Consider the following 22,178-nt stretch of genomic DNA (forward strand, 5'->3'; position numbering starts at 1 on the left):
AGCTCAAGCCACTGCCCATGCAACCCCAGCTACACTGCTATTTTTAGTGCACTAGTTCAAGCCGAACTAGCATAGATAAGTCTATCTGAGTGGAGAATCACACATCCCAGCTCAAATGTAGATTACATATAGAAATACTGTGATATAGTAAATACTATAGGCTAGACTATGGGAATTGCACATAGCCAGGACTCAGGAGTATTGCACACTGAGGAAGCAGAGGGAAACATTTTCTCTTGGGAACTCCCCAGTATACACAGAGCATGCACATTCCTATGCTCTTTAATTGTGCACAGCACAATCTTCTGCCCTCCCTCCCAATCCCTTTCTGTGCACTATTGGTAACAATCTGAAGATGTATTGCTTTAATACACAGCTATTCTTTATCGCTATGGATTTAAGGAATACCCGTGCAATGAGTAACTTTTACTCACACAAGCAGTCCAGACTTCAATAGTTTCATTACTCAAGTGAGTAAAGGTTTGGATGACAGGGCCATTCAGAAACAAGACATTAGATATTAGAAATGGCACTTAGATAATAAGTAGCTAGTATAAAAGAAATACCTAAGTTAGATATAACTTTGCAGGCCAATAAGTGAATGGAGATCCATCCACTTATGTTTTATTGTGCTGACACTGACTTTAACAGTGAGGTCAACCTACATATTCAATTTTATGCTTGCACTTTCATATTCCTTGTTAAAAGGGTTTATAATAAATTGTTAAAATGTATAATGACTTAAATAAGAGTGGCAATGTTCAATGGCATATCCAGTTAATTCAACTATAGTCCTACAGTTAAAAATTATGTCCATGGTGTTTAACCAGGTTTTAAATACTGGCCATTTATAAAATAACTGTGCTACTGTGAAACTGAATAACTGCATAAAATGAAGTGGTTTATAACAAACAATGTCACGCATGGAAAGATATACACCTAGCTAAATTATGGCATGTTATACTCTGAACTCTGATCTCGGTGTGGTTGGCTATATCCTGTGAAGGATATTTTTTTTTAAACACCTACATCTATACATAACATTTACATACATTTATACCATTAAAGGAGATATGAAATCTCCTTAACCGCATAATTATATTAATTACCTTAAACATAAAAACCCACATAAGGTAAACCTCACAATGTACAAATTGTAAACAGTAAACAACTCAATTTCTATTGAAAGAAAAACAATGCAACTTCTATATTATGTAGTTGATACTGCAATAAGTGGCCTTATTAAGATTTTGTAGAAGATGATAAACCTTGTTTATCTAATGTTATAATCAATGAAAGCAAGACCTCATTTCAACTTCAGAAAAATCACTGTACATCTTACCGTTGACAATAACTGTGATATCCCGAAAGTCGATTTCTCCTCTAGCTTCCACTCTTCCTTCACATCTATATATTCCTTCATCACTTTTATTTATATTAAGAATTTGGAGATTGTTGTTTGATAACATTGCAAATCGATCTAGAAAGCCATGTAAGGAATAAAGTGATATCAGTAAATTAAGACAGTGTTGGGAATATTAATTTAAATTATTAAGATTAATGAACTTGTCTAATGAGATCAAATAGTTCATCAACAAAACACTTTCAATTTAAAATTAAAATGTAATATCATAAGTTATTTCACCCCAAAACTTGTTGGTTTATCTTTTGTTTAAATTCAGTTAGGATTTTATTCTATATAAAATGGAAATGCAGATGTTTTTCTGTACATTTTTATTCCAGACTTGTCACTGCAGTGCCAACAGAAGCATAATATACATACAGTACATTCAACCAAATATTAAATGCTGTGCTATATTTTTTAAATAAGATATATTACAAGCATTCTCCCTCACATCCTATTCAGTTCTTGTCATGGACCAACTGCCCTGAGAACCTTGCTTTTCCAAATTAAAGTTAATGGGTGAAATCTTGGCTCTATTTAAATCAATGATAAAATTCACACTGGCTTCAATATGGCTAGGATTTCACCCAATATGACATCATTTATGTCCCAATTCTGCAACTCAGTATGTGCAGCCAGACCTCACAGAACCTTGCTGACTTCAATAGGTGTCTACCAATATGAATCAAGTTGCAGGACTGGGATCTTATTGCAGATGATATTGTGATAACATCGTGAAAAAATGTGCAACTTCTATTTTTCCTGTTGCCAAAAACAAAATATTGTAATAGGTTAGCCCAGAAGTAGAATCTTTAGCTCATTTGATGTCTTTTGTAAAACTAAGTATTTGACTCAAATTATTACAAAGTGAATGAGACCTAGACTGGTAAAAGGATTAGAGAAACATAGAAATGTCACACATCAGACCTTACAATGGTACAGATGGAACTAGATAATATTCTTTTATGTACTAGTTGTCTCTGTTCTTACTAAACAACTGTTCTTATTCCTGTTTGTACAGGATCTTTCGGTTTCAGTCAAAAATTACATATAAATTATTTTTGTTACATATTATGACCCCTGATCATGTGTCTCACTGTGAGCTTGGAATTTCAAGATGCTGAGTACACCAACCCTAATCCAGCAAAGCACTTAAGCACATGTTGAACTTTAAGCAAGTGGTTAAGTCTCATTGACTTCCAAGTTACATAGCTTAAGTGCTTTGCTGAATCAGGGCTAAGCATGCACTTAAGTGTTTTCTTGGATCAGAGTCAGCACACTTAGCACCCTGCAGATATAAGAGGCAGATGGATTTAACTTTTGAAGCCCCTCAGTCTAAAGCAGCCATTATCAGCTTATGCCTTTTGAGAGACATATTGCTCCTTAGATCACTATATGCGGTTCTTGTGCTGTCTGTATACATGTGCCTCAACTCAGCAGACACTTAACCAGGTGTTTAAATTTAAGCATGTGCTTAAGGGATTTGCTGAACTGGGGTTCTAGTGCTCCACTCCCTTTGTCAAGATCATGAAGAAAGACACTGGCCATTAAGATCTAATCACTGGTTTTCAAATCAATAAGAGTCACAATCCAATACACCTAGAAGTAAAACTCATTTCCTAGTGTGATCCTCTGACAGTCACACTTCAAAATGTTCTCTCTTTCAAAAGGTGTGTGGGGGGGTGTCATTTCTCTCTCTTTAAAATTCTGTTAGCTTTTTATTTGTTGAAACTAAATTCTTAGATTATAAAAAAATGTACATTTTCAAACATTTGGAAAATGCTGTTTAGAGGATTAATTTAATACAAGAAAAGCTTCATCCCTGCTGGCTGGATGTTCTGTCAACCACCAGGCCTTTTCAGCTAAGGAGGCTATTTTGAGTTCATCAAAGAAAATGAAATGAAAATGAACTCTAATGATGGGTGACTGCAGAACACCATAAATACCCTAATCTTGTCATGGGATATACTGGAGAAATGTGTGTATAATAACAAGAGAAATTCTTATGAGTAAATTAGGTTGATCAGATGAACAAAGCTCTTTCTACATCCCATACTACCTAGCATTTAGGCAGACAGATTACTACAAAGCACACGCAATACCTATTGGAAAGTTGAAAAAGAGTGGAAAGTGAATTGAAATTATTTCTCAAAAAAGCCACACACCACTCTGTATGACTTATCTACTGATACAGCTGGAAGGAATTACTGCCTTTCAAGACATACCACCAAATATTTTAAAGAATTGTTTCTACTTTGCATAGTCATTATGTAATGTCAGACTGAAACAGCAAACTCACCTGAATCTTTGCAGTCATGCATTAAGCCTGGTTAATGTGATTCACATAAAAATATGCTCAGAGCAAAGTTGAGAGCATCCAACCTCTCTAGCGGACTCCATGTTAATACTAGGAGTACTTTATGATATATCCCATAAAGTACTATATATGATATACCCATAGGTACACTGATATATAAACTGCTTGCTTTTGTAAGGGGATCACAGTCAATGGATGTGGGCAGTTAACAGCCACCAGACACTGCCAGCTCATCACACAAAGTCAACAAAGTTCACCATAGCCTAAGACACTACGGGTATGTCTATACTGCAATTAAAAATCTGAAGCTGCCCCAGGACAGCTGACTTCAGCTCACAGGGCTCGGGCCAATGGACTATAAAAGTGCAGTATAGATGTTTGAACTAAGGCTGGAGCCTGGGCTCTCAGACTCTCCCCACTCACAAGATCCCAGAACCCAAAGTCTGGCCTAAGCCTAAATGTCTACATTGTAATTTTATAGCCCCACAGCCTAAGCCCCTTGTGGCTGAGTCAGCTGACCTGGGGCAGCCACAGGTCTTTTACTGCAGTGTAGACATACCCAAAGAAGGATGTGAACACCAATAGCTAACCGGTAGACAAGCGTGAGGCCCACACAGAAACATGCTGGAGAGCTAGCAAGGCACCCTCACCAAAGACTTGCTGAGGACAAAATGCTAGAAGTACTTGAAATCATTAGGGCCTCCACCCGTTCTGCCACTGATTCAGCTGAAACAATGATAGTTTGAGTGTTTTATGGTCCCCCCGAATCCTAAAATTTACTTTTAGAGGCAGGGCCTAAAAGCAGCAGCCAGTCCACCCTGGGTATAGTAGTTTTCTAGAGAAAGGGTGAAATTCACTTCTGTGATGGCAGCCAACACAAGCTATATGCCACCACTAAACTCCCACTTACAAGGACTTATGCAGGCTCTCTGTATCAGGATGAATTTCACCCAGAGTGCACCATTCTCCTTCACATAGCTGCACAGTTCTAATTAGAGGTGTGTAAAATCTTGATTTAAAGGAGAAAAATATGCAAAACCATCCTGGGTTTGTGTTCAGCTTGTTTCCAGGAAGCAGCGATGGCTTTCATAAATGTTGTTTCTTCAAGCTATCAGCAGAAGCTTTTTATAACTTCAACTCTCCCCTCCGGTTATTGGTTCACTTTATGGTGTTCATAATGTAATTTGAGTCAAAATCACTGAGATAGGTCATCAGATGCAAATCACGTGGCATTTCTTCAGTGGCTCTAAATTGGTTGAGCCTATCCAATATGATCAGTCCAATAGGGTCAGCCCAGTTCAGTAGAAGTCTTTTTCATTTGTAATCTCAGCGTGAGAGAGGCTGTAGTTTGTTTAAGCTTTTTGATAAAAAAATAAAAGTCATCATAATCTACCTTGAAATGTCAGGGGGAGAACCCGAGAAGGCAGAGTCCTAGCATACTTGTAATTCCACTGTTATTGGAAATTTGTCCTTATATTTTATATATTGGCTCTCATATTTATATCTAGATATCTGATTTGGAAAATCTCTTGAAATCAAAGGTGTCTTGTTGTATCAGGCCTAGTCCTTTAGAATATGTTCCTGGAGCAGGACCTTATATTTCTCCTGTAATTGCCCTGTTATTAGACACTATCTCATTATTTTATTTTTTGGCTCATGTATCATGTTTATCATATTTTTAAAAGGAGGAGAAGTTTTCCTCTCTGAAATAAGAGCTCTGTTGTAACATCAGGATGCAGGCCTACTTCCTGTTTCATGTTTTGTGAAGCAGTGATCCCATATAAAGAAGTATGAATTTGAGGACCTGAAAAGCCACACAAACCAGTTTCCACCAAAAAATCCTACAAACCCTTTTTGAACTGAACTTGGAATGGTTTGCACACCTGTAATTCTAACAGTCTGCAGAATGTAGGGACCAGATGTCCCGATTTTATAGGGAAAGTCTCGATATTTGGGTCTTTTTCTTATACGGGCACCTATTACCCCCCACACTCTGTCCTGATTTTTCATACTTGATATCTGGTCACCCTAGCAGAATCCCTTACAGACCTAAAATGTGATGGTGTTGAAGAGAGTCACACTCCATAGTGAAGTGATCAGAAACCCCCCCGAAAGGAACCAGACAAAAAGGAAAATATATAATAGCACAACACAATACATGACAGGGGGATGAAGAATAAACCAGTCTTCAGTACAATATCTCTGCAATCAGCTATGATGTAGACCAAAACAACATTTACATACAGTAATCCTGAACCTTACAACAGTGCTATATCCAGCAAGTTGTAACTGCATGTATGACAAACCTATGCAATTTGAGCACTGGACTGGTGAATAGAAAAGTTTTCTACAGGTGATGTTCAGACTAGCCCTTGGTAGCTAGTTCTCTTGTGGCTGACTCCAATCAGTCCCAGAGACCTGAATGTCTCCATATAGCCTTGCTGTATTTGTGACAGGCACTATGGAGTGGGCAGTGTGTTTAACTCCTTATGCAGCAATACTGCTGTGCAAAAATAAAGAGTAAATCACTGACTTGGTAAACAGAACAAAGTTTGATCTATAAAAAAAAGTTGCAGGCCACCTTCATTTCTAGTACCAGGCCCTTGCTGCCTGCATAAGGGGATTGTGACAATTAAACTTTTGAGGCTGACATTACAGGAACTCTACAGAACCTGCTCAGAGAGTTCTACATTCCATTGAGCTACTGAGCTCTTACATCCAACTTTAAAGATACAACATCAAGTCAAGGAAGAACCTTTTAACAGAGTGTGGGATCTTTCCCGAGGTCATGGTCTCCCCAGTCACTGTATTTAATTTCCCTGGTCAAAGGATGATGGACAGCTGACCCCTCTGTCCCTCAATCCCTCCCCTCATAGATGAACAGGAGAAGGACTATAGGTCTCGGGACTGAACAGATGTCTAAGAATTTGGCTCTGGGGGAAGAAGTAAAGCTCCTTTAGAATTAGGAGTTGCCATTCCCAGTTAGCTCTACACTTCCCTGTGGAACAATTCTTTAAATGTTCACTTCTGATTCTGTGAACAACCTTCCTTTCTGGTGAGCAGATAGCAATGTGTGAATAGCACATACAAGCATTAGGAACTGCGAAGACTTTGTACAGCCTGAATAGTCATAGTTAATTGTGCTAAATCATATCCTAGAGGTTTATTCACTTTGCCACATATAGCAGAAATATTTTCACTTTATAACTAAAAAGCCAATCACTGTGTATCTCTCCACAATGCAGGTGCTAAAAAAGGTTTTAAATGGAAGCTGCTTCCCAATGCACAATAAAAAGCTACATAATATAACTGGAAATTATCCTTTCAACTGCAGATGTCAAATTATTTTACATTTTAAGCTTTCTATGAACAAAAAATGAAGAAGCCAATTAAAATAATGCACATTTATCTCTATAATAAACTCAAATTTTAGTATACATAACATTTAATGAATTTAAGTGTTATATACTATAGGAATCATGATCAATTGGTTACTAGCGAATAATCTCTTCTCCACCATCCAAGGTGGTATGTCCAGGTGATACTGTGAACACTCACATAGCTCAAACTCTTCTACTATTTAGAGCAGCAATTCCAACAGCAGGAGCTGCTATCTTAGGTCCATGCAGAATCCCCTTGAATTTTAATGGGGATTTATATGGGCATAGCAGTCTGTGCTAGGAGATCCCAATGCAAGATCAGGGAATAAAAGAACATTTTTTTGTTGTTTTTTTTTTTAAATCTGTTTTTCAACTATATACTGTTTAAAATCCTAACACTTTGTATCTATCTGGCTCAAACAGCTAAACTACTTTATGTTCTGTCATATCTAAAAAGAAAATGAAAAACTCAAAATTACATAATGAAATGCAGCATGGCACACTGGAAATATTTCAAAAAAATCAGATTAATTTAAAGTGCATGATCTTAAGATAAAAATTCTCAAGATTTTCGTTTTATGATTAAGTCTTCTAAAACAGGGTTAATTGGTAACTGGAGCTACAGCAGTGGAAAACAAATTAAATTAATGTTCTCTACCGTATCCCTGATCTTTTGGAGAAAACCTCACATTTGTAGGCTTTAAACTGTAACCTTGAGAAAATGATGCTTGCTTAATTGTTCAGCTACTGTTTAGTTCCAAAATCCTGTAACCCTTACCTTCTTTTACAATTGAATTATATATAAAAGTTGCATTGCTCTTCTACAAGTAACTCTTTCACCGTGAATTCTGTACATGTGACTATGTGAGTAATGACAGAGATTAAACACAATATGTAAGTAGCAAATCCAATTAAAACTCTGCCTGGCTTTTGTATGATGGAGGTTCACACAAGAATCTGAAAGCACCCAAATAAGTGATTTTTCAGCTTTACAATAAGAAACATAATAGGTTTATTAAATCTTCTCTTCTTTGGCTGTAATCATTCCTTAGTGACGCTACAGTTCCATACTTTCACTCCACTAAATAAACTTTAATTTAATTTTGAATTAAAAATATGAATAAAAACATATCTTAGTGACCAGCATGAGGGATGTACAAACTCAACCTTGCATTTTAATACATTTAGTGCCAAAGCTGTGAGAGAATAAACAGGTAGTTCTCCAAAGAGGTTTTCTATGCATTGTGAGGTACATAATTATTTTGTTGCCCTTCAAAGGCAGAAAAAGTAGTATTGGGGCAGTCAACTGCTTCCTAGAGACATCACAGGTGTGTGTAGTGGACACTGAAGGCCACTAGTACACCACATCCCATGAGAACAACAGGTATGGGGGAGAGAAGATGATCCAGGGTTTATGGTTTGATTGAAAATCATACACAATTCTATAGACCCAGCTGTACAATCCTTAAACATGTTGTTGAGAACTCACTCACTAAAGTAGCTCTATTGACTTCCGTGGGACTACTCATGTGAGTAACTGCTCACAAATAGGTTAACAGTGCTTGGCTGAATTTTGCTTTAAGATTATTGGGTTAATATGAAACCAAAGTGAAATTGAAGGCATATTCTTGAGTAAGATATCTAGTCTTGATTTAAAGGTTCAAATGATGGAGAATCCACCACATCCATAGGTAAAATTAAAGTTTACATTTAGGAACTACTCACTGCTATCCTACATTACAGTTTTGATATATCTTCTTTTAAAATAATATTTTAATCTATAATTAGAACATATAACTTAAAGAGTTACCAAAATACTAACTGTCAGCAATAGTTGTGACTTCCTCATTTCGATACAACCAGCTGACAACAGGTGCGGGTGAACTAGTAACATGGCAAACCACTTCAGCATCTTCTCCTTGTCTGAATTCTTGTGGCGTTATGATGTCTCGGAAAGTGAGCTTCTCTAAAAAGAAAGAAAACTGAATTTAACAAGCTTTTCCTGTTTTGTTTAGCAGTCCAAGTTACATGCAGTTACTCTGAACACAGCATCAAATCATAGAAAATTAGAGATGTGAAAGATAGTTCATTTTTTCTGTGAGTGCAGTAGAGGACTGTTCCAGTGTATTTTCTATAGATTTGGCCAGCCTAGGCATAAATGTTCCTGGTAATGAGAATTCCACTATTTCCCTTGAGAAATGACTGCATAATATCTTAGAATCATAGAAAATTAGGGCTGGAAGGGAGCTCAAAGGACTTCAAGAGGTTATGTAGTCCATTCCACAACCACTCCCTGTTAGGCAGCACCAAGTAAGATCATCCCTTACTGGTGTTTGTCCAACCTTTTCTTTAAAACCACCAATGAAAGGGATTACACAATCTCCATTGGTAACCAATTCCAGTACTGAACTATCCTTACAGTTAGAAAGATTTGCCTAATATCTAACCTAAATCTCCCTTGCTGCAAACTAAGCCCATTACTTCTTCTCCTACCTTCCATGGACTTGAAGAACAATTGGTTACCATTCCCTTTACAACAGCCCTTAACATATCTGAAGACTTATCAGGTCCCCCATCAGTGTTCTTTTCCCAGGTTTGTTAACCCTTCCCTCACAGGTCAGGTTTTCTAACCCCCCTTTAAAAATGTTTTTTGTTCTCCTGTAGACTTTCTCCAATTTGCCCACTTTTTCCTTAAAGCATGGAGTCCAAAATTGGACATAATAGTCCATCTGAGGCCCCACCAGAGTCGAGTAGAGTGGTATAATTATCTTCCTTGTGTTAAGTATAACACTCCTGTTAATATATCATAGAAAGATATTCAATTTTTTTTTTTTTTTGCAAATGCATCATATTGTTGACTCATAGTACTGCTGCCTAGCTAGTTATTCCCCAGTTTTTGTTTGTGCATTTGATTTCTCCTTCCTCAGTGTAGTGTTTTGCACTTGTCTTTATTGAATTTCATCTTGTAGATTTCAGACCGATTCTCCAATTAATCAAGATCATTTTGAATTCTAACCCTGTCCTCCAAAATACTTGCAATCCCTTCCATCTTGGTGTCATCCAGAAATTTTATATGCACACTGTCCACTCCATTATCCAAGTCATTAATTAAAATATTGATTAGTGCCAGACACATAGGGGGCCCCACTTGATATGCCCTCCCAGTTTGATAGCAACCCATTAATACCTAGTCTATGGTATTTCAACCAGTTATGCATCTACCTTATAGTAATTTAATCTATACCACATATCCCTAGTTCATTTATGAGAATGTCATGTGGGACACTGTCATAAGAGTCTATTAAGTATTTTTTTCAGTTTGAATATACAAAACAATTTCTTACTTTCTTCTTGCTTTCAACATTTTTGGGCCCAACTGTGGAACTCTTACTCATATTGTGAGCATTAATTACTCCAGTGAGTAGCCCTATTGACTCCATTATTTGGTGTTTTTCTTCAAGTCCTGGCTGCTGAAGGCAAGTGATTGTGAGAATTTCAGTTTTCATGGGGGAGGCGTAGTGTTGGGAGGACTTTCTAGCTATCATGTTTGTGGAGAAAAGCCTGACAACATCAACAGTCTCAAAACCCAAAAGGCAAATAATAAGAAACCCAATTATTTTTAAATCGTGATTTTTAGCCAATATGACCATTTTCTGGAGGTCTGATTTTTGAATGCTAGTGGTTGGTAATGCCATAAGTAAGTATTCAGTTTTGTGAGTAAGGGTTGCATAATTTTAGCTGTTATTGCAAAACAGCTCAACAGCTACACTGTGGCTTTTACTCCACCACCTTCCTTAGGCACCACTGTGGAATTGTACAGACCTAAGAAGAGCTCTGGAGGAACTGCTTCTGAGTGACACATCCTCTCTCTATGCAACTCACTGCACATGGGTACTGCATAAACACGTGCCTCCCTTAGACAGAGCAGATTGCTTTGCTTTCCTCCAATCCATCAACTCCAGTTCATCTCTGCCCCCATCTCTCCCTGTTCCCTTTTCAGATATGTGAGAGCTGGAGTAACCAGTTCATGTGCTACTCAGAACATAGACTGCTATCATCGCTTATGAAGATGATACTGACAAACTGATCCAATGTCTATTGAAATCAATGGAAAAACTCCCATTGACATCAATGAGCTTAGGATCAGACTCAAAAGGAAATCATCTTGCTGATCCTCTGCAACATATCATCTAGCCCTAAATGTGCTAGCTTTCAGGCAAAAATTCAGTCAAACTTCACATCTTGTGTCTGGCTTCCTATGATTTTTTTTTTTTGGTTCCATCCTGAGAACTATTTTTTGTAAAGAATTACTGTCTCTCTTCCTGGCAGATTTCAAAGGATTTCTACCTTGCACAGTAGTCAACCTGTATAGTGACTGGCAGCTCTAAGCATAAAAATGATGACTTACAGAATATGAACTCTTTTCTTTGAACTACCAAATTTGCAACCATCATGTAATTGCTTGTAACTGTCATCATCAGCCTGAATGGTGGTTTTATCAATTACTTTTATTTTAAAAATTATCTATCATTTGATATCTGCTGTACCTTTAAAGCTGCAGTACTTTACTATTTTATCTTGCATTTGCCTGTCATATTTCAGTTCATAAGTCTTGGCCTGACCATGAACCATATCATGTCATGAATATTTAAGAAAACGTCACCATTCAAATCAATAAGGAATTCTGCTTAAATACTAATGGCACAATATGACTCCTCTTATTGGTTTTGTGTTAGCCTTAAGCCTCTTCTGTATTATGCATTTTGCATATTATATTTTTCTAACTGATGTAAAGAATTCAGTTCAATATTCTGTACTTATTAAAGTGATGTCAATTACAACTTGACAAAGATTCTGTTGGATGCTTTTACATATTCATTTTGCATAATATAGTATATTTACATTTGAAGAAATAATCCTCCATTAATTATTTAACACAATTTTAATAGTACTTTGGTGGCTTGTAAAGATTTATACCTCATCACATATAGGATTTTATTTGACATAAGTCCCCTATACAGCCAAGAACAGGAAAGATTAACATAAAAGCCATTGCAAACTGGTTTAAACTTATATGTTGTGTCTCTTGCACTCCAAATCAATGCACAATTTGACTATTGTAAGAGGATTTATTTTGGTGCATATCTAGGTAATAAAAAAAATTAGGTAATAATTGGAGATATATTGATCTCTTGGAACTGGAAGGGATCTTGAAAGGTCATTGACTCCAGCCCCCTGCCTTCACTAGCAAGACCAATTTTTGCCCCAGATCCCTAAGTGGCCCCCTCAAGGATTGAACTCACAACCCTGGGTTTAGCAGGCCACTGCTCAAACCACTGAGCTATCCCTCCCCCCATATCTTGCTCACAAACACATTTTGTCCTTTCCATAAGAGAGGTATATATGCTGCATCCTGATGCTAAGACTTTGTATTTCAAGACATCAGGTAAGTGATGCTATACCATACTGGATTAATCTACTCTGGATATCAATTCCATTCAAGTCTTTTTCACAGTAGGTATGCTTGACTGTAACAGATACAATCCATTGCTCCTAAAATGAGATTTATAGAGAAGGGGTATATATTTATTTAATGTTAAATTTCTGTATAGCTAATGGAATTCAAAATAGAACCTCTCTTTTTATGGTTAGTTTTTCCTTTATGTTTCACTTACGATAAATTTCCAAAACAACAGTAGCTTCTTGAGTCTGTCCTTTTGCATCAGTTGCTTGACACCGATATATCCCAGCATCTTCTACATTTGCATTGTAAATGGTTAGCCGTGATCTAACACCTTCTTTTTGAATGACCACTCTTTGACTAGATGCAATCTTCTCTCCTTGTGGATTGTACCAGTCTATACTGTCTGGCTCACCAATCGCTACAAAAAGCAATGTTAAAAGAAAAGTTCAGCTAGACACTAAGTAACATTCAGCCGAGTTCTTTCTTTGCAATATCCAGCTTGCTTTGTCTGTAGGAGGAACATAGGTTATAAGAAAGACAAAAGAGAAGCCAGCAAGTAGGATGGTCATAATTTAACTATTTTGAGATATTAATAAGAATTAGGAAAATGTTTATATATCCAGCTGAGCCAGATATCACCAAAATGTTCACATTGTCCAGTAATTATTTGGCACATCTTTGGGTATTTTAGAAAAATTGATTTTGATCAAATCTTTGCCCAAAATCCAAACAACCTTTTTACAAGCTTCAAAGACCAAAATCAGAGAACTTTCCCTCCTCCACGACATATTCTAATGTTCAAGTACTAGCAAATTTGTCCTTCTTGGTCCCAGCCTATGTTCAAATTTCAAAAAAGACGAAAAAACCAAAGTATCAGAGGGGTAGCCATGTTAGTCTGGATCTGTAAAAAGTGACAAATTGTCCTATGGCACCTTATAGACTAACAGAAGTATTGGAGTATAAGCTTTTGTGGGTGAATACCCACTTCGTCAGACGTATGTGTCTATAAGGTGCCACAGGACTCTTTGTCGAAAAAAACAAACTGTCCCTTTTTTTTTACTTGCTCTACTGATTTTTCTCTCACAGATGTGTTTTCACTATATTCAATCTGAACCAAAAGCAAGTTTTTGGTTATGTGTCAAGTTACCATGGTGTACAGACATGGTAATAATCACATTTGTAGAAAGAAACAGATTTTGAACCAGGATTACAACGTCATTCGGCAATTTTTTTAGAAAAAAAAGTTTTCTTTTTAATAATTGTCTATGGAACAAAAGCATTTTGGGGGAAAAAAATGTAAGGACATTACATAACATTATAGATGCAATCAGATACATGTTTACATGTTTGTATTTAAGAGTAAATATGTGCATTTTGCCATGTTTAATGGTTACAGTCTAGTTTTAAGTTGCCAGTGGACTATAGTTTTTAAGTGAGCCAGGAATTGGTGAGCAACCACTGGCCTATATTCAAAGACTAGTCCTTAAAACTGTATCATACTTTTCAGAAATATCTGATTTCCAGCTGGTTGAAGTTGTTTTTCCCTCTTTTTCTTTTTTTAACACACAATGATTAAATTGTAACCCATCCAACTGCCTGAGTGGTTGGCATAAAATCCCCTCAGATTTAACTATATACTAGATATTCAGATAACATTGGGACTGATTCAATATCAAATCCTGGTACTACCACCTTCTGCATCACAGAATTACATGCACCATCCCCCGACTTGGATTAAATCTAAAATCCCCCGTCAGAGAGCTTTACTTTTCTGCAGAGGTTGTTGAATAGCAGCTATATGACATCAGATCACATCCCTGCAAGGGAGGAGAACTTGGAGCCCTTCTTGCTCCAATGGATTATGAGAATGACATCAGCGAGGCTCCCAAGTATGTGAAAAGTCTCCCTGACCCTGTGGCTGTGGGGATTGGTTTCTGCAGGTGATTGACAGTCAGCTGTGGAGAGCTCAAAGAGGCTACATGTCCCAGTGAGCAGTGACAGCTGAGAGTTCCACAAAGGTTCAATCGATTTGTTTAACGGGACAGGAGGATATGCCTGCAAACCTAAGATGTCCCCCAGTGAGACAGGCGTAGGGAAGGACACAGGATCAGTCTGAACCAACACAAGATCCTGATCTGGCCCTCTGCTTTTGGCTGTTTGGAGTTCTAAGTAGTTGTTAACAAGGCTTATGAGGACATGCATTTTGCACAGTATGAGTCATCTGCTGATGAGTCATTTGAAAAGAATAATTAACTCTTACCTAGTAACATTTAAAAGATCCAGCAGTTCCACTGTTACCGCAACAAAACTGAAACATTGTTTACAGACTATTGATTAAGCATGTTGACAATACAAGTATGAATATTCTCATCTCAATGTATGGATAATTTTGACCACAATGATGGCATAACTCTAAATGCACATTTTATATTATATATAAAATTATCTTTAAGAAAAATTATTGACCTCATCTTGAGAGAAGCTGAACACTCCAGTCACTAATTTGATTTATAAAACACAAACTCCAGGTTCCCTGATTTTTTTTAAACACCATCAGTTAATAGCAGAACCTTGACTCCAGAAGGTAACTCAGTCTCATCCGTAACAATAAAGCAACTGTTTCGCCTATGCAGGTCTCAACCTGACATTGGTCAAGACCTTGGACCTCACTAATTGAACAAGATAAGACAGAGATACACAGGGAAATTCTGACCCCTTTTAAGTCAGTAATAATTTTCCACTGACTTCAGTGGGGCCAGAATTTAACTCTTAGGGCTGGATGTCAGCAGCAAACTAAAACTACCTTAATGACTCAGAACGAAGCCTGACAAAACTCCCGTTGACTTACAATGGGTCAGGATTTCATCACCATCTCCACACTATCCCTCTTAACATCTCCAGACACCTCCAATTAGATATGATAAAACAGATCCCTGTCAAAGTGCACATGAGAGCATCTTTGATGCACAATTTTTTTTCAGTACTTTTCAGGTTCAGGTCCTAAGTTTGAGAAATAAACTATTTGGCAAAGTTTACTAAAGTACTGCTAAAACTTTCCCTGGCTAAAAAGTTGATTTTATGAGAAAAAATAATTCTAACTTTTCAGGTTACATATGCTCTGTTGGATACTGAAACAGTCACTCAGGTGTAACTTTAGAGCAGTATGCTATGTCTAATTTATTCATTAGCTATTTACCAAAAATGATTCAATTATGATCTTATACATTCATTCTAATATTAGTGTTTAGACAAGTAAAATTATTTTAATAAAGCAAAGAAAAATAACATAAATAAATAATTTATACTAATAGAAATCAATTTCAAAATAAGTGATTTAGTCTGTTTGGCATCTGAAATCAACAGTCTGTAGAATGAAAGCATACATTATGTGAAGCCAAGCAGGACTTGGTATTTATCACAACATGCAAGCAGTCAGAATTCAGTGCAAATATTGAAACAAAATATTTTATATATATAAATATTTCTAAGCCAATTAATAGCATTCAAATTAGGTAAAAGGTTGATCTGAAAATTTAGGAAAATATACCTGGAGATATAATGAAATACATACCTGTGCATGTGAAGAATTTGGATTCGCCCACACTAAGCTCTACCTTGCTAAGTGAAATCGTCACTTGAAGAAGAGCTGAAAAATACAATGTAAATTCAGCATGAATACATTTTGCATATATCCCTTAAAAGATGTCTACACACAGTATGATATATACTGTACAAACTGCACAAAAAAGCTTGAGTGCCAGCTAAACATAGTATCTCCCACCAAAATAGAGTATTTATAGCAGAGGAGGGAAAGAAATCTAAGAGTAAGGGTACGTCTACACTACGGGATTATTCCGAATTTGCATAAACCGGTTTTGTAAAACAGAATTTATAAAATCGGGTGGAGCGCGGCCATACTAAGCACATTAAATCGGTGGTGTGCGTCCATGGTCCGTGGCTAGCGTCGATTTCTGGAGCGTTGCACTGTGGGTAGCTATTCCCTAGCTATCCCATAGTTCCCGCAGCCTCCCCCGCCCCTTGGAACTTCCGGGTTGAGATCCCAGTGCCTGATGGGGCAAAAATCATTGTCGCGGGTGGTTCTGGGTAAATGTCGTCAGTCACTCCTTCGTCTGGGAAAGCAACGGCAGACAAGCATTTCGCGCCTTTTTCCCCTGGATTGCCCTGGCAGATGCCATAGCATGGCAATCATGGAGCTTGTTTTGCCGTTTGTGACTCTCACCGTATGTGTACTAGATGCCGCTCACAGAGGCGATTCAGCAGCGCTACACAGAAGCATGCTTTTGCTTTTGCATGACAGCAGAGATGGTTACTAGCCATATTGCACCATCCAAACCCTTCCATAAATTGGAACTGAGGATGATCATGGCTACCAGTCCTTTTGTACCATTTGCTGCTAGTGCCCCTGGCCGATCAGCCAGGGGCGCAAAAGCCAAGATTGGTTACTAGCCATATTGCACCTTCCATCGTTTTGTACCATTTGCTGCTGTCATAAGTGCCCCTGGCCGATCAGCCAGGGGCACAAAAGCAAAAATTGGGAATGACTCCCTGAGTCAATCCCTCCTTTTTGGTATCTAAAAATAGAATCAGTGCTGCCTAATATAGGCAAGTGTACTAGAGAACCACCGTATCATAGAACCAGAGAGCACAGCTGCTCTGTGTCAGAGCCTGCAGAAATTATGATCTGTATGCTATTCACAGGGGGTGCTCCTGTAACAACCCCACCTGTTGATTCCGTTCTTCCCCCAGCCTTTCTTGGCTACCGTAGCATTGTCCCCCCACTTGTGTGATGAATTAATAAAGAATGCAGGAATAAGACACACTGAGTTATTAGTGAGAAATGAGTGGAAGGCAGCCTCCAGCTGCTATGATAGTCCAGACAGGACATTAAGCAGTGTGTAGGAGAGAAGCCCAGCATCCCACTGCTAGTCCAGGGGCAACTGAATCTTTTCTTTACACATGAAGGGTGGGGGCTGATGGAGCTCAGCCCCCTGTTGCTATGATGAGGATGGTTACCAGCCATATTGCACCATCCATCCACCAGAAAAAATTAGGGCCAATAGGCTGATGACGAGGACGGTTACCAGTCCTTTTGTACCATCAGCTGAGGCTGATGATGAGGATGGATTTCCATCTTTTTGTACCATCAGCCACCCATGGCGGGGGGGGGGGAGCAAGGATGTTGGTGTTGAGTGCTGCACTATCGCGTCTATCTGCAGCATTCAGTAAAGATAGGGTGACATGTAAAAGAGTCAGAGGATTGTTTTACCTTTCGCTTCTGGGGGGGGTGGGGGGTGGGTGAGTAGATTGCCAAGCTATGCCCTGACCCGCGGACACTGTGTTTGACCCTAGAAGCATTTGGAGCTCAGCCAAGAATGCAAATACTTTTCGGAGGCTGCAGGAACTGTGGGATAGCTTCAGTCCTCCAGTCCATGAGCATCCATTTGATTCTTTGGCTTTCCGTTACGCTTGTCACGCTGCAGTGCGCTGAGTCCCTGCTATGGCGTCTGTCTGGAGATTTTTAAAAAAGGATTCTGAATTTCATCTTCTGTAACGGAGCGCTGATAGAACGGATTTGCCTGCCCTTACAGCGATCACATCCGCATGGTCCATGCGGGAGCTCTTTTTTTATTTTGATTTCGGACTGCATCGCCACCCGTGCTGATCGGAGCTCCACGCTGGGCAAACAGGAAATATTCAAAAGTTCGCGGGGCTTTTCCTGTTTACCTGACCACTGCATCCGAGTTCAGATTGCGGTCCAGAGCGGTCACTGGTGCACTGTGGGATAGCTCCCAGAGGCCAATACCGTCGATCAGCGTCCACACTAACCCTAATCCGATATGTTAATACCGATACTAGCGTTACTCCTCTCGTTAGGGAGGAGTACAGAAACCGGTTTAAAGAGCCATTAAAATCGATATAAGGTGTCTCCTAGTGTGGACGGTTTTGGCGTTAAATCGGTTTTACGCTCCTAAAAACGATTTAAACGCCTAGTGTAGACCAGGCCTTAGTTAGAGATCATGTTTTAGATGCAAACTATAACATCTCAGCAAAGTTAACTTGATGGGGAATACCCTGGAGATCCTAAGTATTCAGTTTCTCTCTCTCTCTCTCTCTCTCTCTCTCTCTCACACACACACACACACTAAAAAACTCTCTCAAATACATAGCCTCTCTGTATGAAGAACCTAAGCAATACCGATACTTTACACGCTGCTTATTGCAGATGCAGCACCAAAAGCACACATGAACTAAGAAACCCTTTTTTCCAGAGATGTAATTCAATTACAATTCAATTACAAACAGGGCCTTACTGAATCCTAGAGTAAGTAGGTGCATCTGCATAAGTCAATTTGGAACACAGAATTTGGCTTACATATGCACACACACCAAAATGGAATACTAAAAGAAAAAGTCATACTAATTTCAAGTTCTACTAGAAACAGAAAAAAGGAAAATATCTGCTAGATAGAAATGAACCAAAGTTTTAGGGAATGAAATTTTATTTAGAAAGTTCTGATGCATTATAAACAAAAGAATTATAGGGTGATTGGGGCTCTAAAAATATTAGTTAGTGTCCTTTCAACATTTTTTTAGTCTTGAAACACATGATTGATTCATCTGTCTCACAGGTGTGTGGAAGTAACTGAACTTCTTTAAAACCATGATCAGTACAATTGTGTCCAGTGAATGCTAAAGATGGCCAAATAGACTAAAGATTTCACCTCGTCAGCTCCTTGATCCACCATTATCATGGGAGTTGGAGAATATATCTACACTAGAACTAAACACCCATGGCTGGCCTGTGCCAACTGACTCAGGCTTGCAGGTCTGGGGTTATGGGGTTGTTACACTATGGCATACACATTTGGGCATGGGCTGAAGTCCGAGCTCTGGGACCTTCCCCACGCGCAGGGTCCTAGATCACAGGCTCCAACCCGAGCCCAAACACCTACACTATAATTAAACTGCCCTTCAATTTGAGTCTGGCAAGTCTGAGTCAGCTGGCACAGACAAGCTGAAGGTTCTTGTTTGCAGTGTAGATGCACCCTGAAGACAGTTGGGGTAGGTAGAATTACTATCAAAATTATTTTATATGACAAAACCTCTTTCTTCCATGAATATGTTACATTTTATAATACTTTGAAAAACTTCTTGTACAGTACTGACTGTACTGCTGTTAACTACAGGATAAAAAATGAAAGCAGAAGCCCAAAAACAGATTTGAAAGAGTATTTTTTATATAATATAGCTCCATATGGCAACTATTACCATCAATAAAAGACAATCCAAACAATTATGCAATACCTGTTCTCTCTCTACATAAACGGCTTGGGTAAGCGAAGACACAGATCACATTTGAATTTATAGACTAATAATCCATGTAATGTAAGAGAAAGTGGTCCTCTTCGCAGAACAGCAATAATGGCCTAAAACACTTACAAATCAAAAGTTCTTCTAAAACCCATCTTAAACTTTTAATGAATAACAAGTCATTATCTACTTACCTACTTTTAATTAATTCAGTTGTTCTGAACAAGAATGAAATGCTTGAGTGCTGGACTTGGGATATTCTCTGTGAGGGATCCTCAACTATGAAATCCCTTTGTTGAGGGCATCAGAATGAGTTCAAGTCTGCCCATTTTCACACATGATGCCAAACCCATTGTGATGGGATCCCGGGGATGCAACCTAGGACTAGGGTAATGCTGCTCCCTCATATCTCTCTAGCATGGGCTGTCACTCACAACGCTATGTTAGTGACATGCAGAAAACCCCTCTGGGAACTGTTATCACTCAGTACAAGAGCATGTGCAACCCCAAACCCATATAGATTGCATGAATGCTCCCTGAGCCACTCATAAAACAGAGAAAGGCACCAGCAAATCTGTCAACCCCCAGCCTTGCACCCCTGGAATATTCCATGCCCTGGTCAGAAGCCAGACCAGTGTATGTTTATTACTCAGTCCATCCCTCCTTCCATGTGGAGAGGACGATCACTAGCCTTTGTAAACTAAGCTGAGATTTCTCAAGCACTTCAAGCAAAACACACTGTTTTAGGTAAAATATGGTACAGATTTCTTAAGTACAGAAAGATAGATTTTAAGTGATTATAAGTCTTAGGCACAAAAGGTCAAAAATAGTTACCAAAGAAAATAAAAGATAAGTGCACAGTCTAAATCTCTAAACCTCATTTGACTTGGCACTATGTGAATCAAGCAGTTTCTCACCCCACTAGATGTTGCGGTTCTTAATACACAAGCTTCCCCTTTAAGGCTGGGACCAGTCTCCTCAGTTCAATTCTTTGTCTTCTCAACATTCTTGTTGCTTCCAGCATAGAGGGGGGAGGCGAACGGCCAAAAACATGATGCCACTGTCCCCTATTTTATATCCGCAGAGCATGTGCCTGGAAAACACTAGCCCAAGCATGTCCTGTTGAACTTTGCTGAGTCACAGGGTTGAGCAATCTCCCACTATGTGATTCTTGTGCAGCCCTCTTATAGTATTGTAAATCCCTTGCTTATAACTCCCCTTCTGATTAATGGTTACTTAACACCTTCCTGGAAGTGGATCATGATATAGCAGTAGAGACTCTCAAAATTACAAAATATTTCAGTAACAATCATACAGGAAAATCTCATAACTTAATAAACATTAATGATATAGATATTTGGACAGAACAATGGGTTTCAGCAGATCATGACCTTTTACATGATATCTCACTTGACATGCTTTGTATGAAATGTATTGTTATTATATGACGGGGTGAATATGGGGGCTCCAGAGTGCTGCTTTCAGGTACAGAGTGTTTCCCCCATCTTTTCACAAAAGCTCTCTCACAATATCAGAAGACTATATTAATAATATTACTAAAATAACAACAACATGTTCAAAGCATAACTGGTCAAACCCCAAAATAGCAAGCACACAGCCCATTTCAGGCTAAATTATACGCTAGTCTAAATATTGCATCTGACAATCCATAAATGTTTGACCCTCCATAAAAACAGTCAGACAGTGAGAAAGGTTGTACAAACACAAGCTTAAGCTCAGTTTGTTGAAGAGGCCAGGAGACTTATTGATCTGACAAAATAAATCAAGACACTATATGTTTATACATGTGACTACAAACAAGACCCAGTAAATAAGAGATGAACTAGTTATCTTAATGTTAAAATGTTAAATCATTCTTTTAGAGTTCCCTTTTAATTTTCATTGCACAGAATCATAGAAGTGGAAGGGACCCTGACAGGTCATCTAGTCCAGTCCGCTGCACTCAAGGCAGGACTAAGTATTATCTAGACCACCTCTGACAGGTGTTTGGCCAACCTGCTCTTAAAAATCCCCAATGATGGAGATTCCACAACTTCCCTAGGCAATTAATTCTCTGACAGTTAGGGCGTTTTTCCTAATGTCCAACCTAAACCACCCTTGCTGCAATGTAAGACCATTGCTTCTTGTCCTATCCTTGGAGGTTAAAAAGAACATTTTTTCTCCCTCCTCCAAACCTGCGGACGCAGCAGGTAAACAAATGGCCCAGCCTGCTGGGGGCTTACCCTGGCAGGCCATGTGCCGAAATCTGCTGATCCCTGC

At 38.5% G+C, this 22,178-nt stretch overlaps 1 protein-coding gene across 1 annotated transcript in view; it reads right to left on the reverse strand.

The window, feature by feature from the left end:
* Nucleotides 1-22,178, reverse strand: part of NCAM2 (neural cell adhesion molecule 2) — a 536,258-nt gene that overhangs the window by 225,239 nt on the left and 288,841 nt on the right. The window contains exons 2-5 of the mRNA XM_039520366.1: nt 16,138-16,212; nt 12,778-12,984; nt 8,925-9,068; nt 1,343-1,480 (exon numbers count right to left, since the gene is read on the reverse strand). Of these exons, the coding sequence (XP_039376300.1) occupies nt 1,343-1,480; nt 8,925-9,068; nt 12,778-12,984; nt 16,138-16,212 (564 nt within the window). The remainder of the gene's footprint in view (nt 1-1,342; nt 1,481-8,924; nt 9,069-12,777; nt 12,985-16,137; nt 16,213-22,178) is intronic.

This window comes from Mauremys reevesii, linkage group 1 (assembly GCF_016161935.1).
Source record: "Mauremys reevesii isolate NIE-2019 linkage group 1, ASM1616193v1, whole genome shotgun sequence".
Taxonomy (NCBI): Eukaryota; Metazoa; Chordata; order Testudines; family Geoemydidae; genus Mauremys; species Mauremys reevesii.